The sequence below is a fragment of the Saccopteryx leptura genome, chromosome 2 (assembly GCF_036850995.1).
Source record: "Saccopteryx leptura isolate mSacLep1 chromosome 2, mSacLep1_pri_phased_curated, whole genome shotgun sequence".
In the NCBI taxonomy this organism is placed as follows: domain Eukaryota; kingdom Metazoa; phylum Chordata; class Mammalia; order Chiroptera; family Emballonuridae; genus Saccopteryx; species Saccopteryx leptura.
The window spans coordinates 253,612,114-253,625,688 of record NC_089504.1 but is presented as its reverse complement, the minus strand read 5'-3'; the positions used below and the strand labels follow the sequence as shown (position 1 = coordinate 253,625,688).

Sequence of the window (13,575 nt, the reverse complement as noted above, 5' to 3'; positions counted from 1 at the left end):
AGGCCTCTCAGAATGTTGTTACGAATCGGGATGGAAGAAAAGCCAGCCTTCTGTGGGGACAGTCGCGACCGACAGGGTGAAACTCTTTTTCTTCCCTCCAAGTTTGTAGAAGGTTCTAGGGGGCTGAGGCCTCGAATTTTTTAAAGGCCAAAGGTGGAAAAGGCCCGAGGAGCCCCTGACAGTCTGCTCTGCTTAGAGGCGGAAGGTGTGCCGCTCCCTCCGAATGCAGGTGAGCAAAGAGACACCCCCCCCCACCCCTGCCTGAGCTTTGTGACGTCAGCGCCATTCTGAGGGGACAAAAGAGAAGCAGCAAGAAACAGCAACGGCACTGGGGAGGCACGGCAGTGGGGATGGGAGGTTTTTCACATCACCTTGTATACATACGTAAGGAATAAAAACAATATCATTCTGACCGTGAAAAAGAAAAAAAGCCCCCCTCCCCAATAAACAAACCCAAAATAACACAAAACAGAACATCATTTGTTGTTGTTGTTGTTATATTTTCAAGAGCAGGATGAAAACAAAAGAAAAGAATTCTCTTCTGGGTCTCAAAAAGTTAAGAAACATAATAATAACGTGTTAGGTTGTACCTCTAGGATGCTCACTATCCCGACCTTTTTTTTTTTTTCTTTTTTTTTTCTCTTTTAGTTTACAAAATGAATTACGGTCACGTTTAAACATCATGAGACAGGAAATGGGTGTGCACAACTCGACACTTTGTCTAGCATTCTTGAACTAATTCACAAATGCAAGAGAAATAAAAGAAACATGGTGGTGGGGGGGGGCAGGATGGCCAACGTAGGTAGGTGGGTCGATGGGCGTGAGAACAAAGGCAGGGACAATGGGCGTGGTCACGGGACACAGAGGGCCATTCCCGTCCTGTTTTGCGTGCTATGAGGGTCATCTTTTTAAAATTCTTTTTATTATAAACACTATTAAATTCAGACCGCCTTTTTGGTTTGGTTTTTTTTTTCCTTTTTTTTCCTCTCCTTTATCTGAATATACAAGAACATTCATTATCAAATGTTCGTCGTCATCGGTACTACAAAGAACGAGACACACTTCGCAAGAAACAATGGAAAATGTTAATAAAGCTGAGAGAATCGTTGAGTAATCTCTTTTTTTTTTTGTTTGATTTTTTTAAAAGCTTTTTTTTTTAAATTGGAAGTTTCTGTAGTTTTATCTTTTCATTTTTTATTTTTTTGGTATCGAAGTCAGGTTTTTCTGGGCAGAAAAATAAAAACTCAGAAGGAAAAGGAGGGAGAAGGGTGGGCAAAGGAAAAGGAGAGAAAGACAACCGCCCGCCAAGCAGAATAAAAACCAAGTCCAAGGAGGCGTCCCTGGGCCGGAGCTCGGCGCGGGCGGGAGTCCTTCCAGGCCGGGGGGCTGGAGATGAGAAAGGGGCGGCGGCGAGGAGTTGCAGGTGGGCAAGCCCGTGGGGGCGCCGCGGCCAGGGGAGATGCCACGCTCCCTTGTCCGTCGCACAAGTCCTGGCCCCGTCGGGGGCGGTGGGATGGACCTGCCAGGGGCCCCCGGGGTGCTGTCCTGCCACAGGCCGGCTCTGTCCACCCCCACCCTCTGCTGACTGTGCTAGCACGGTCCGACGGATGCGAGAGACCGCAGGGCCACCATGCAGGATGTGAGCAGGGCTGTGGAGGGAGCCGTGTGGGGGAGGCACAGAGAGGGATGTGTGTGTGACGGGGACCATCAGCTCTGCTCTGCTCTTTTCACTGGCCTGGCCTGAAATGGCAGCCATGCAACCCTGCATCCGAAAGTCAGGTCTCCCCGAGCAGGTGATCAGCACCTCCCCGCGTGGAGGCGGGCCTCCCCTGGGCTAACCGCTCCCGGGGTGTCTCGTGATGGCCCTGCTCGGACCCCTCGGTGTGGAGCCCAGCCGAGCGGACAGCTTCCTGTGCTCTGAGTCAGCAGACCCTGGAATCTCGCCACATGCCTGCTGTTTGTATCTCCTTCAACGGCACACACCCTCCGGCAAGGCGCCACGCGGGACATCCGTGACCTGGTTAGGGGACCAGCCTCGCCCCGCTGGGCCTCACACCTTCCCACAAGCCACTCCAGGAGGGTCCACGTGACAGGGGACAAGGTACCCACAAGGCCACAGATTAGATTCAACCACAGACGAAGAGAACCGGGCCTGATGTTCCTAGTTGGGGTGCTTATCTCCGTTCTAAGAAGTCAAACAGAGCAAAGCAAGCAAACCAAAAAACCCTACAACCGTAATCCTTCCCTCTGTCACCATGGTGATGACGTCAGGGCACTGATGTGAACCAGGAGTCAGAACGGGAGAGCCATGGTCACACATGACACGAACCAGTTTATCTCACAGGGGCTGAGCTCAAGACAGGGTCATGCTTACAGACCGGTTACGAAGGAGGTCAACACCTTCCGTCTCTCACAAGCCCTTGGTGAGCCCGGAAGTACTGTCCCCATTTCACAGACAGGAAAAACAGGGTACCAAGAGATCTGACCACCTCCCATGCAACAGGTGACAGAGCTGCCCTCTTTAGTGCTGGCCCCGTCGGCCACGGAGAACGTGAGCTCAGGTGACACTGGAGAATGGCTCTCCGGGACACACTCATCCCCCTTAGGGCTTCCTCAAGCACAGAAATCACAGTGACAATCTCACTTGAGGACATCACCTCCCCGTCCCCACCACGTGCAGGTCCTCAAACAAGTGAGCGAACAGTGCGCCCGAGCCAGGATCTCACACAACCGTCTCCTCCAGAACAACCCCGAGCTGGGGAACGCCGGGTGGTTCACGCGACGTCCCTAGTACACACGCCAGAACAGCACAGACCCGAATCCGCAGCGGATGCTGTAAGAACGTGCCCTGAACTCCAGCCAGTGTGAGCAGGAAGGGTTGACCCGGGAAACCTGTCCTGTCCTGTGGGTGTTGTTCTGGTGTGCGCGTGCCGGGACGCACCTTGGGCATTACCGCTTCTCCGTGTCCGTGACCGTCACTGGGAGTTGCTGATTCTCTCTCCTGGGCTCACAGGGCATAATGCACGGTTACTAATGTGGGTATTTGTAGGTGGCATTTGACTGACCTTGGGGCGGTGCCTATAGGTGTGTGTGTGTGTGTGTGTGTGTGTGCGCACGTGCGTGTGTGGGTATCGACAAAGGGTTTCAGGATGAGAACCATCCCCTCCTCTGTGGCACACCTGTCACCATGCCTGACCCACACCTGGCTCTGAGGGGGGTTTGGCCTCTGTGGTCTGTGCCTGACACCAGACGCTGTTGCTAGGATGAGAAGACAGGAACGCGGCCTCTCTCTCCCTGAGCGCCCCCTGCTGCCGACTTCCTGCCCGGAGCCAACCTGGTGGAGCGGAGCACAGAAAACGGGGGGGGGCGCCTCTCGGAGCCCGGGGGTGGCGGTCCCCGGGGAAGACCGGGGCTGAGGGGAAGGCAGGGAGGGAGAGCGAGGTGACCAGACCTGTCCCCAGCAAGGGCAGAGCAAGAGGAGGCGGGCGGCCCAGGTGCGGGCGGAGTGGCGAGTTCCTGTGAGAGGTAGAGAGGCTGAGGAGAGGTGGGGGCTGCCTGGGGGGGCTCCATGAGGTACACGTGGCTCCTCGGACCACCAGCGTGGAAACGTACAAACGCTTTTATTATTTTCTTCGCACTTTTTTTTCCCTCTTTCAATTCCTCTAATTGTTGAAAATATCCTTCGGTGATGTGTGGAGGGCAGGGACCCAGGGCGTGAGAGACGGAGGGCCAGGGCGGGGACGGTGACGGGCCGCAGGCGGGCAGCTGGAGGCAGGGAGGGGTGGCTTCTACCCAGAAAAAAAAGGGGGACAGAGTATAAAGACGTGTCCAGATTGGCTGAAGTGGCGTCCCACAGAAGAGAAGGGGAGGAGACGCATGGTGTCTGCCGACTGCTTCGACCTCCAGCCTGACCGCTTCAGCCTGGGAGCCGCCCTCCCCCCCACCCCCGGCCCCGCCCGGCTGGGCGCGGGTCAGCCGGGGTGCGCGTGCCGGGAGGTCAGTTGGAGGTATCAGAGTGAACACTGCCAGGGCCTTCTGTGGGGGACGTCACTGATGAGGGAGTAGTAGCATCCTGCCAACCTCCATTAGCCTGGAAGGGAAGAAGGGAGACAGGTCAGTCCTCTGCGGGCAGCAGGGATGGGGGCGCGCACACAGTGACCACACGGATGTGCGTGTGTGGACAGTCATCGCGCCTGCACACGGGGACACGCATCACTGAGCTGCTCTTGCGGTTAGTGACACTCCCCCCCCCACATCCCCAGATGACGGTGGGGCCTTCCGTGCGCCCCTGGACACAGTGTTCACGCCTCCCCCTCTGCCAGCCGGTGACCCCCCATGCTCTGGTAGAAGGGACAGCTGCCCGCAGGCGGAGGGTCCCGAGTCCCAGCGTTGAGACTCCGTCTATAACTAGCTGTTGACTCTGACCGGGAACTTCCACCCCTTTGGCCTCGGGTCCCCTTGAGAGAAGCAATAAGCTTGCCCAACTGCTTCCGAAGGTCCCTTCCAGCTCGGGGTGCTCCCTGTGTCACGGATTCCAGGTGCCTGCTCTGTGCGGGGTTTTGTTCTAGCTGTTTCTGCACGTAATGAGGGTGGTGGGACACCGTTCCTGTCCTCAGAAGGGGACAGACAGCACACGAGTGAGCTGTAATTCCAGGCACAGCCTAACCAACGCTACTGACTGGCTGTTCGAAGGTCCCACGAGGACAAGGCCCCATCCTGGTGGAGCACGCACGGGGCTCACAGATTTTGTCATAATGCTCACGGGACACCACCTCGTTTAGCCTTGATGGCACCATTACAATGACAACGAGGCTGCCCTGAAGAAAGCTGTTGGTGAGAATATGAGCTCGTGTCGCCCATACGGACCAGAAGGTTCTCGAGACTTCTTTGTGAGTCACCTCTGAGCTGGAAGAACTCAGACAGGAGACATCCAGTCCGGGTCCTGACCAAGTCCCATTTCCTGGGACCAGTGCGCCCAGAGGGCAAGGAACCCTTACAGACCGGTGGGCATGGGGGCCAGCCCCTAACTCTGCGCGCTGGCCCACTGACCGAGAGAATGCGAAGCCTTCTACTAAAAATAAACACGTGAAACCAATCTCTTCACCTGTCTGCTCTTCACGACCCTCCGTAAACACTCAGACACACGGATACACCTCACAGGGGGTGCCCACGTGGGTCTCACGTGGACCTGGTCATGTGGAGGTGACCGACCGTCCCAGTTGGCCCAGGACACCCTCAGTGTCAATAGCAAATGTCCCCTATTCCTGTAAACTTCTGAGCCCCGGGCACACTGGGAGGCCACGGTCACCCTGCCCCTGGACAGCCCATCCATGCCCCTCACCCCGACTTCTTGCTGAATTCAGGACCTGCAGCCTGTGGGTTTGAAGTCAGATGGACACAAGCACATGCACAAGGTTTGCGTCTAACACGGGGACAGCAGACTGCTTCCCTCCGGAGGTGTCCATGCCTCGGAATACTGTACGCGGCCGATGCTGCTAGGAAACCGGCCGGCCTCCCGTGAGTGGCCTGGGCGGACTCTCCCTAGCCTCCTGGGTCTTGGCACTGGAGGCTGCTGCTCTGGGAACGCGCTGACCTGGCTTGCTGCTGCCTCCCCAGGGGACCGATCCCTTCCCTCCTGCCCTGCGGTGACATTCGGTGGGCAACCGGTCTCCTCAACTAGCGTTTTGTTGTCCGCCTGCACCCCACCTCCCATCCACGCTGTGTGGCAAGCTCCCCTTTAGAAAGGACACGTTCTCTGTCAAAATGCTGATGTCGGACCTGCACCGAAGGACCCCGGGTGGGAAGGGGGTTCCGTGAAACCACGCGCGCGCGCGCTCGTTAACCGTGAGAACGTCCCTGAGGGCAGCACTCCTGGCCACAGGTGCTTGTTCCGCGTGAGCAGAAGCGAGGTTCACCCGACACTGACCTCCGGCAGCACGGACAGGGAGCAGAGGACACGAGGTCAGGACACAATGCCACAGCCTCCTAGATCAGAAACCTGGGCTTTCAGAGCACAGATCCGAGGTATGTGGGGACGCAAGGTCTCAGCTATGCGTGTGACTAGTTACTGGGCCCTACCTAAGAGCTTTGGGGCACAAGGGAGAGACTGGCGGGCGCCACGCTGTGCCAGACTGCACATGACGGGGAAGGCCCCAGGACCGGGGAGAGGGAGATGGGTACCTGGCGGCCGGGAACCTGCACGGTTTCCCCTGACAAAGCGAAACGCCAGGGCACAAGGTGCAGCCCCGGTCCTCGCTCCGTTGCCACCGGCCCTGAGTGGGCACCGGGGCCCCTGTCCGGCCCTCACTGTGGTGCGCCCAGCACCGCTGTGAGCCCGGGCAGCAGTGGCCAGGCTGAGATCCGGCCCATCCTCTGCCGCCTCCTCTGAGCTCGCCTCCTCAGCGCACAGTTGATGCAGAGACTTCATCACCTGATATGACAACCTGAGCGAGCTGGCACTGAGAAACTCTCGTCTGCTGCCCAGAAACATGCTGAGGTTCCCACAAGTGGCCGATGTCAGCACCAGGGAGCGCGGTCAGCACACGGTCAGGTGCCAGCGGCAGAGGTCCTCACGCGGCGGAGGACGATGTGCTCCGTCCTCTGTCACCAGGTGCCGTAAGGGTCGGCTGGGCAGGAAACAAAGCCGTGCGGAGGCATCTCTCTCGGGGGGCTGAGCACCCTCCCCGCCTGTGCCTCCATCTACCTCGCCCCACTTGGCTTGGCCACGACCAGCCTCCCCATCCCTCGTCGGGGTTTCCCTCCCGACAACCCACACAGCCAGTGAACTGGGCTTGTCTCCCAACACAATGCAGGGTCCCGGCCTGAGCCCGTCAGCACAATGGTCCATTGACCTATGCCCACAGGTCAACACAAACTCTCTTATTACAAGTCACCTCCACGCTCCTGTGCCAGGTGCTCCCATCCACTGGGTCCCCGGCCATGAGCCGGACACAGCACCATCCCCACCAGCGCCTGGCACCCCTGACCCCTGAAGGGTACATGAAGGTTGGCTCCAAGGTCGGCAGCGATGTTGGCACATCCTGGGCATCACCCTTCCCTAGCGTGTCAGTTGTGAACGCCCAGCATCTACGCTGCCACACAAGACCAGCGGGGTGCAGGCGCCCCTTCTCGAGGATGCTGCTCGCCCAGGATGCAAGGCTGTGCACAGTCCCAGCTTTGGGGCCGCTGCTGTCTTTGCTGTTACAGGTGAAAACACGGCCGTTACACGTGACATTTTCACATCCCACTGGCCGGGGACTCCACAGCCTCAATGGGCGCACAGGGAGTTAAAACCTAAGGCCTGTAAGAACTGAACTTTTCAGAGGCAAAGGAAAATAAGCTTCATTTGGCATTAGCTAAGTTGAGGTGTCTTAGTGCAGAAAACTTTTTATCCTTGAATAAACGTTTTCTTCACGCAGACCCACAAAACAAAAACACACCATGTGCAAACATACAATTTATCACATCCTCACAGAGCGGACACATGCGCAGAAAACACGGCACCTTAGAAATGACTGTGCACGTGCACACATGGTGCAGGAGAGCGGCTGTGTGTGAAGACAATTATAGTTACGCACAGAGTCAAAGCTGGATAACCTGAGCAAAAGGTATTTTTCTACTTTCTGTGTATGTTACCTGACTGGTTGACTCTATCCAGACCCAAGTGCTTCATTCTATTTTTATAACCGTTGATTTTGCTTTGCTTTGTTGAAAGGCAACACTGATGTGGGGCTCACATGGAGACCGCACACACAACTCCACATGACCAGGTCCACGTGGGACGCCATGCCACTCAGGGTGGACGCCATGGGGACATGCACCATTACGTGGGACGCAGGAGCCCCCCCCCCCCGCACTGACCGTCCCAGAGATGGCAATCACCCACTGATTACCAGGCCCACAGTGACATGCGCCAGGGAAAGAGAGAGAAAGAGAGAGAGCGAGAGAGACCCGGAGCCAAGTGCACTCCCAGAGACTGGCACGTTCAAGTACAGCAAGGACACTCGTAGCAATTTACGTGCCACCATGGAGACAGACCCACAAAAGCTCTGCTGGCAGCCTCTCATTTGGAAGCCTATTATTTGTGGGAGGCACAGGCTGTAATCACAACAGAAGCGATCAAAACCCTCATCTTCCGTGACGCACCAAGTCTATTTCAGAGCCCTAATTGCTATGTCACCGGAGAGTGTGCTGCTTAATGCACCCAAGTGCCATTTTGTGTCTGCGGGGTCTTTGCAGCCAACAGAGGGTGGGGGGACATGGCGGCGGGGGGCTGGAGTAGGGTGCAGCATGGGGCACAGCCTCTGCGGTGCCTGGTGTTTCCAGGGGAGGACACTCGTGCTTGGAGAAGTCTGTTTGCAGACAAAATGAGAGCAAGGACCTGAAAACCACCTGTGTGGCAAGCACGTGGGGTGCACCTGACACCACCCACAGCATGCTGGGTATGCAGGGTGGGGGCGTGTGGGGGGCACTGTGCATTATTCTGCACCTGACACCACCCACAGCATGCTGGGTATGCGGGGTGGGGGCGTGGGGGGGCACTGTGCATATTCGGCACCTGACACCACCCACAGCATGCTGGGTATGCGGAGTGGGGACGTGGGGGGGCACTGCATTATTCTGGGACTCTCATCCACTTGGGAAGTAGGTGGGCTTCTTAAATTGTCACTGTTTTCCTTTTAGGGTGTCCCCAAAATGTGTGCGGTGGGCTCATGCATTGGGAGGAGAAGGGCAGGGGCGGGGGGATGGTAGCCTGTCAGAATTTGGTGACGCAGGAGACAGCGACACTTACGGGTGGTCAAGGAGACAGAGAGGAGGCTGACATGGCATCCAAGATGCAGACAACACCTTGTCCAGCCAAGAGTCTGAGGAACCTATTCAAGCAGATGTGGCTCTAGCTCTCCAGTCTGGCTGGGGGTGGGCCACTGCCCTGTCCGACAAGTCAGAATGCCGAGGGTGAGGCTAGGCCCAGGGTAAACCTCCCAGGGGGATGTCTGACTCAGTGATGGGTAGATGCTTTCAGAACACGCTTCGGTTCTATGTGACAGCCCTGGTTTTCCAGTAGACTAGAGATATAAGAAAATGTATTCTATGTTCAGGTCGCAGGTTGATTCTTTTTTTTTTAAGATCAATACTAGTATCACGGACAGATCTGCCATTGGTTCTCCTGGGATAACAGTCCGGTTTTCATGCCCAAAGACTTTCCGCAGAAATGAACAGAATGAGATGGGGTTGGGGGAGGGGGAAGTGCCCTCCGCGGGAGCTCCTGCCATTCGGAAATAGAGCTTTCTCTGTTTCCCCCATTGTTCCTAAGCATGGAGTGGGGTAAGAGCCTCACTGTGGAAGAGTGCCAGAAACCAGTACAAAAAGGACAGACGTGTCGAGAGCACGTTTACAAGGCTGATCAATGTATGAAAGAGAAAACTTCACTAGGAATCTAGGAGATACACAGGAAAGTCAAACGTGAGATGCCGTTCTGTAATTTTATGAGGGGCAAATCTGGAAAAACGGCTGCGTTGCCGTCACTGAGCTTGTGAGGAGACGGGACGACCGTGAACGGCTGGTGGGAACAACATAGGAAGAGATGCTTCCAGAGAAAAGTTCACAATTTGTCGCAAAGGGTTAGACTCATCCGTACCCTTTGATCCTCCAAACTCCCTTTTCAGAAACGCATTCAAGGAAAAGAACAGAACGTGTGCACTTAATTTTCTGCGCGACGGTGTTCACCGCAGTATTACTAATAACTAACAATAAACCAGAAAGCAGCGTCGATGTCGCCCCGGCAGAGATCGATCAAACAAGTTACGGACCTTCCTGATAACAGGCTTCTCATGCAGTTATTAAAGTTACATTTGAGAAGACTGTTTAATGATATGGAAAACATCCGTAATGTATTTTTAGCAAAATAAGTGGGTTACCCAAATGACATGTTTGATATGATCACAACTTTTCCACACTCACAAGACACCCACCCACCCACCCACCCACACACACACACATGCACATTCACACGCGCACGCGCGCGCGCACACACACACACACACACACACGCCGGAGGCTGCTGAGGAAAGAGCAGTCCTTTTCTCCCAGGTGACGTTCCCGTGTCCCCTAAATGTTCCCCATTAAATATTAATCTGTGATCAGATAGAAAAGGGAATGTAACATTGAAACAAAGGGCTCAAAGGCAGGTCTAATGTCAGCCTTTGTCTGAGTGTCTGGATGCCGTGGCCACCCCCCCCTCCCCCCCAGAGCTCACAGGACAGGAGACCAGTGCCATTGCTGGTCCCATCGGCTGTGGGAGGGGTGAGGGTGAGGGTGAGGGTGTTGGGACACCTGCCTGGGGGGGGGAGGAAGAGTTGGCAGGGATTTTAGAACTCTCTCCAGAATACAAGGACACGCCAAGAGTGTTAAATAGTTCCCTGCCAGGGTGCCCAATGGTTACTGGTAACCCCGAGCGAGCACCGGCTGAATGAACAAATAATTGTGGATCAAGATCAAGGCCACCGAGGAGACCACACCCGCCTCAGGGGGAAAAACAAAAGGATGGGGAAGAGAGGAAAAGAAGAAACAGATATCTGGGCTCTGAATATACATATAAGACCTGTAAAAGATTTCTGGTGGGAGTTGGTCAAGAGGATTGAGTCCAAGGTGTAGATAAGTTGGGGTTCAAAGATAGGTGTCAGGCTGTGAAAAATGAAAATAAAGGAAGAAAAAAGGTCATTTTCTGTGGGAGAGACTCTCTGGACAGCAAGAACGCCAGCACACTTTGGGGGCAGGTGGACAATCCAGCCCCAGTCTGCCCGCTGGAGAGGGAGGGAGGAAGAGAGGGAAGCAGGAAGTAAAAAGGAAGACATCTTGACAAAGGTTCAAGAAGCCTCTTTCCAAAAAGCATGCATTAAGCGCCTACTGTGTACCAGGCCTGAACAACAGGTTGGATACAAAAGCAGGAAGGACCCTCCTCTGCAGAAAACCCAGGGCCTAGCGAAGAAGCAAAGGGAGGCGTCAGAAGAGAACCGCCACGTCTGACCAGTGTCCCGAGTGCTGCGGGGACCTGGGCTGGAGGAAAGGGGAGGTGCTTCCAGAAGAACGCCCTCTGGGCAAGGACGGCGAAATGAGGAGGACCTTGGGCAGACTGCCCGCACGCTCGCTGCCCTGGGCTCTGGGGCCGTGAATTCTCTTGCTTGAGGAGGTCCACCACTAGCAATCGCCTCCAGGATCAGCCAGGGTCACAAGACAAGCTGGAGAGCAGGGCTGGGCACCTCTGGGAACTGTGGTCTGGTCTGGGTGGGAAGTTCCAGAACAGGTACAGGGGGTGGGGGGGGATTTTCAACAGCAAACGTGAGCATGCTGGACAAGGAATGAAGGCGGACACCCGCTGGTCTGTTTTCCTGACCTTTAAGGTCTTTTCTGTTCTGATGCCCCCTGAACGTTTAGTTTACATTTTAAAACTGTCCTAATTGTTCTTAATGAACTTCAATGACGTAAGTTAATGCACATAAACTGCAGCAGCTGCGCACAGGGGAGGAAGTCACTAAGTGCTTGTTATTAATACAATTATTACATGTCGTTTCAGCCTGTTAATTTTCTATCCATGTGTTGGTTTTAATTGTTCTTTAATTTACCGCTTTACGACGGTTGCTTATTTTATGACTACTTGATCTGTTTCATAATCTTTGTATGTTCTTGGCGGTTGCTATTGGAACCACACATCCTTGCTTGTTTTGTTTGTTTTTGGTTCTGTTTGGTACGTGTGAACTTCATTTTGCCATATACTGGGCAATTTAATTATTTTCCTGCCATCTTCTTCTTCTTTTTTTTTTTTTTTTTTTAAATTCAGTGAGAAGCGGGGAGGCAGAGAGACAGACTCCCGTATGCGCCTGACCGGGATCCACCTGGCATGCCCACCAGGGGGTGATGCTCTGCCCATCTGGGGCGTTGCTCCGCTGTAACCAGAGCCATTCTAGTGCCCAAGTTGGAGGCCATGGAGCCATCCTCAGTGCCCAGGCCAACTTTGCTCTAATGGAGCCTTGGCTGTGGGAGGGGAAGAGACAGATAGAGAGAAAGGAGAGGGGGAAGGGTAGAGAAGCAGATGGGCGCTTCTTCTGTGTGCCCTGGCCAGGAATCGAACCCAGGACTTCCACACACTGGGCCAATGCTCTACCATTGAACAAACTGGCCAGGGTTCCTGCCATCAGCTCATCATTCAATAGTCTGTTCTTTCTTTCTACTTCTCTGTTTTTCTTGTTTCCTAGCTTTTTTAAAGTTTTGGCATTCTTTCTTCTATTTGATATGCCTCATCTTATTCATATTATAGTCTCTTTGCAGTCCATTGTCTTTATTCTTTCTCCTGATTAATGATGATACATGTTAAGTCAGGGATCGGGAACCTATGGCTCGCGAGCCAGACGTGGCTCTTTTGATGGCTGCATCTGGCTCGCAGATAAATCTTTAATAAAAAAAATAATTTTAAAAATATAAAACATTCTCATGCATTATAATTCATTCATTTCCTACCGCTCATGTTCATGGTTGCGGGTGGCTGGAGCCAATCACAGCTGTCCTCCGGGACAACACCAAATTTTTATTGGATAATGCGTAACGTACACGGGTCGTTGTATGGCTCTCACAGAATTACATTTTAAAATATGTGGCGTTCATGGCTCTCTCAGCCAAAAAGGTTCCCGACCCCTGTGTTAAGTGTTGACAAAGAGGGGCCATCCTGATACAAGTCCAGTGCAGCCAAGTGACCCTGCCTCATCCTTTTGATTGGGCCGTGAGACTGACACTTCTAGAGATGCTTCAATACTGTCTAATCTATTCTACAGGCAGACATTTCATCTTCTTCCGATCGGCTGTCCCCAGATTAAAAAAAAAAATTTAACCTGTACTGATATTTCATATGTCCATTCCTGGGCCAGGCTTGCCTTCGACAGACTGGCCGAGTCCCTCCATGAACCACTGAGAACCACTGAGTCTCTCCTATATCATTTTCAGATTTAGTTTTAATAAGAGAACCAACTCATCTTAGCACTTCCATGTTGCCACCCTGAAAGGATACACAATGGACGTCACACCTGAGTTCTTATCATTCTTTTCCATGTCAGCCAAGTTCCAAAATAGTTACCACCGGGACACGTAACAGATTCTCTCCCTCAGAGGTCCCAGCAAGCCCCTTCACGGAGTGCAAGGACCCGAGAGGTCCAGGCGTCTGTCTGGATGGATGGAGAGAATAGAGGTTTTGGAGTTGGCTGGATCGAGGCCACATCCTGGCTCTTACTCCTGGCTGTGTGATTGGGGGCAGACTGCATAACCTCTCTGAGTCTCCGTCTCCCCAGCCATAAAATGCAGCTGAGACCACTGGTAGAAATAGGGGACTGTACTATGCACTTGATAACGTTAGGAGTTAGTATTCCCAGCATGGATACTGGGGACCGTTAGTTATTCCAGGACCTTCAGCATGTGGCCGGCTCTTCTGTTCTTTCTCTCATCTCCGTCCCTCCCCGCCCCCCACACACCCAGGGCTCAGCCCTTGGTTTGGTCTTCTGTGGTCTCTCCTTGTCCTCCCGCAGAGAACCC

At 54.1% G+C, this 13,575-nt stretch overlaps 1 protein-coding gene across 3 annotated transcripts in view; it reads right to left on the bottom strand.

Moving 5' to 3' along the window:
- Positions 1-672: 672 nt before the first annotated feature.
- The window catches only part of PBX1 (PBX homeobox 1), a 236,199-nt gene continuing 223,296 nt past the window's right edge, over positions 673-13,575 (bottom strand). For all 3 annotated transcript variants that reach the window (XM_066371369.1, XM_066371370.1, XM_066371371.1), the window contains one exon: positions 673-4,090. In XM_066371369.1, coding sequence (XP_066227466.1) covers positions 3,998-4,090 — 93 coding nt within the window. In that variant the 3' untranslated portion in view covers positions 673-3,997. The remainder of the gene's footprint in view (positions 4,091-13,575) is intronic.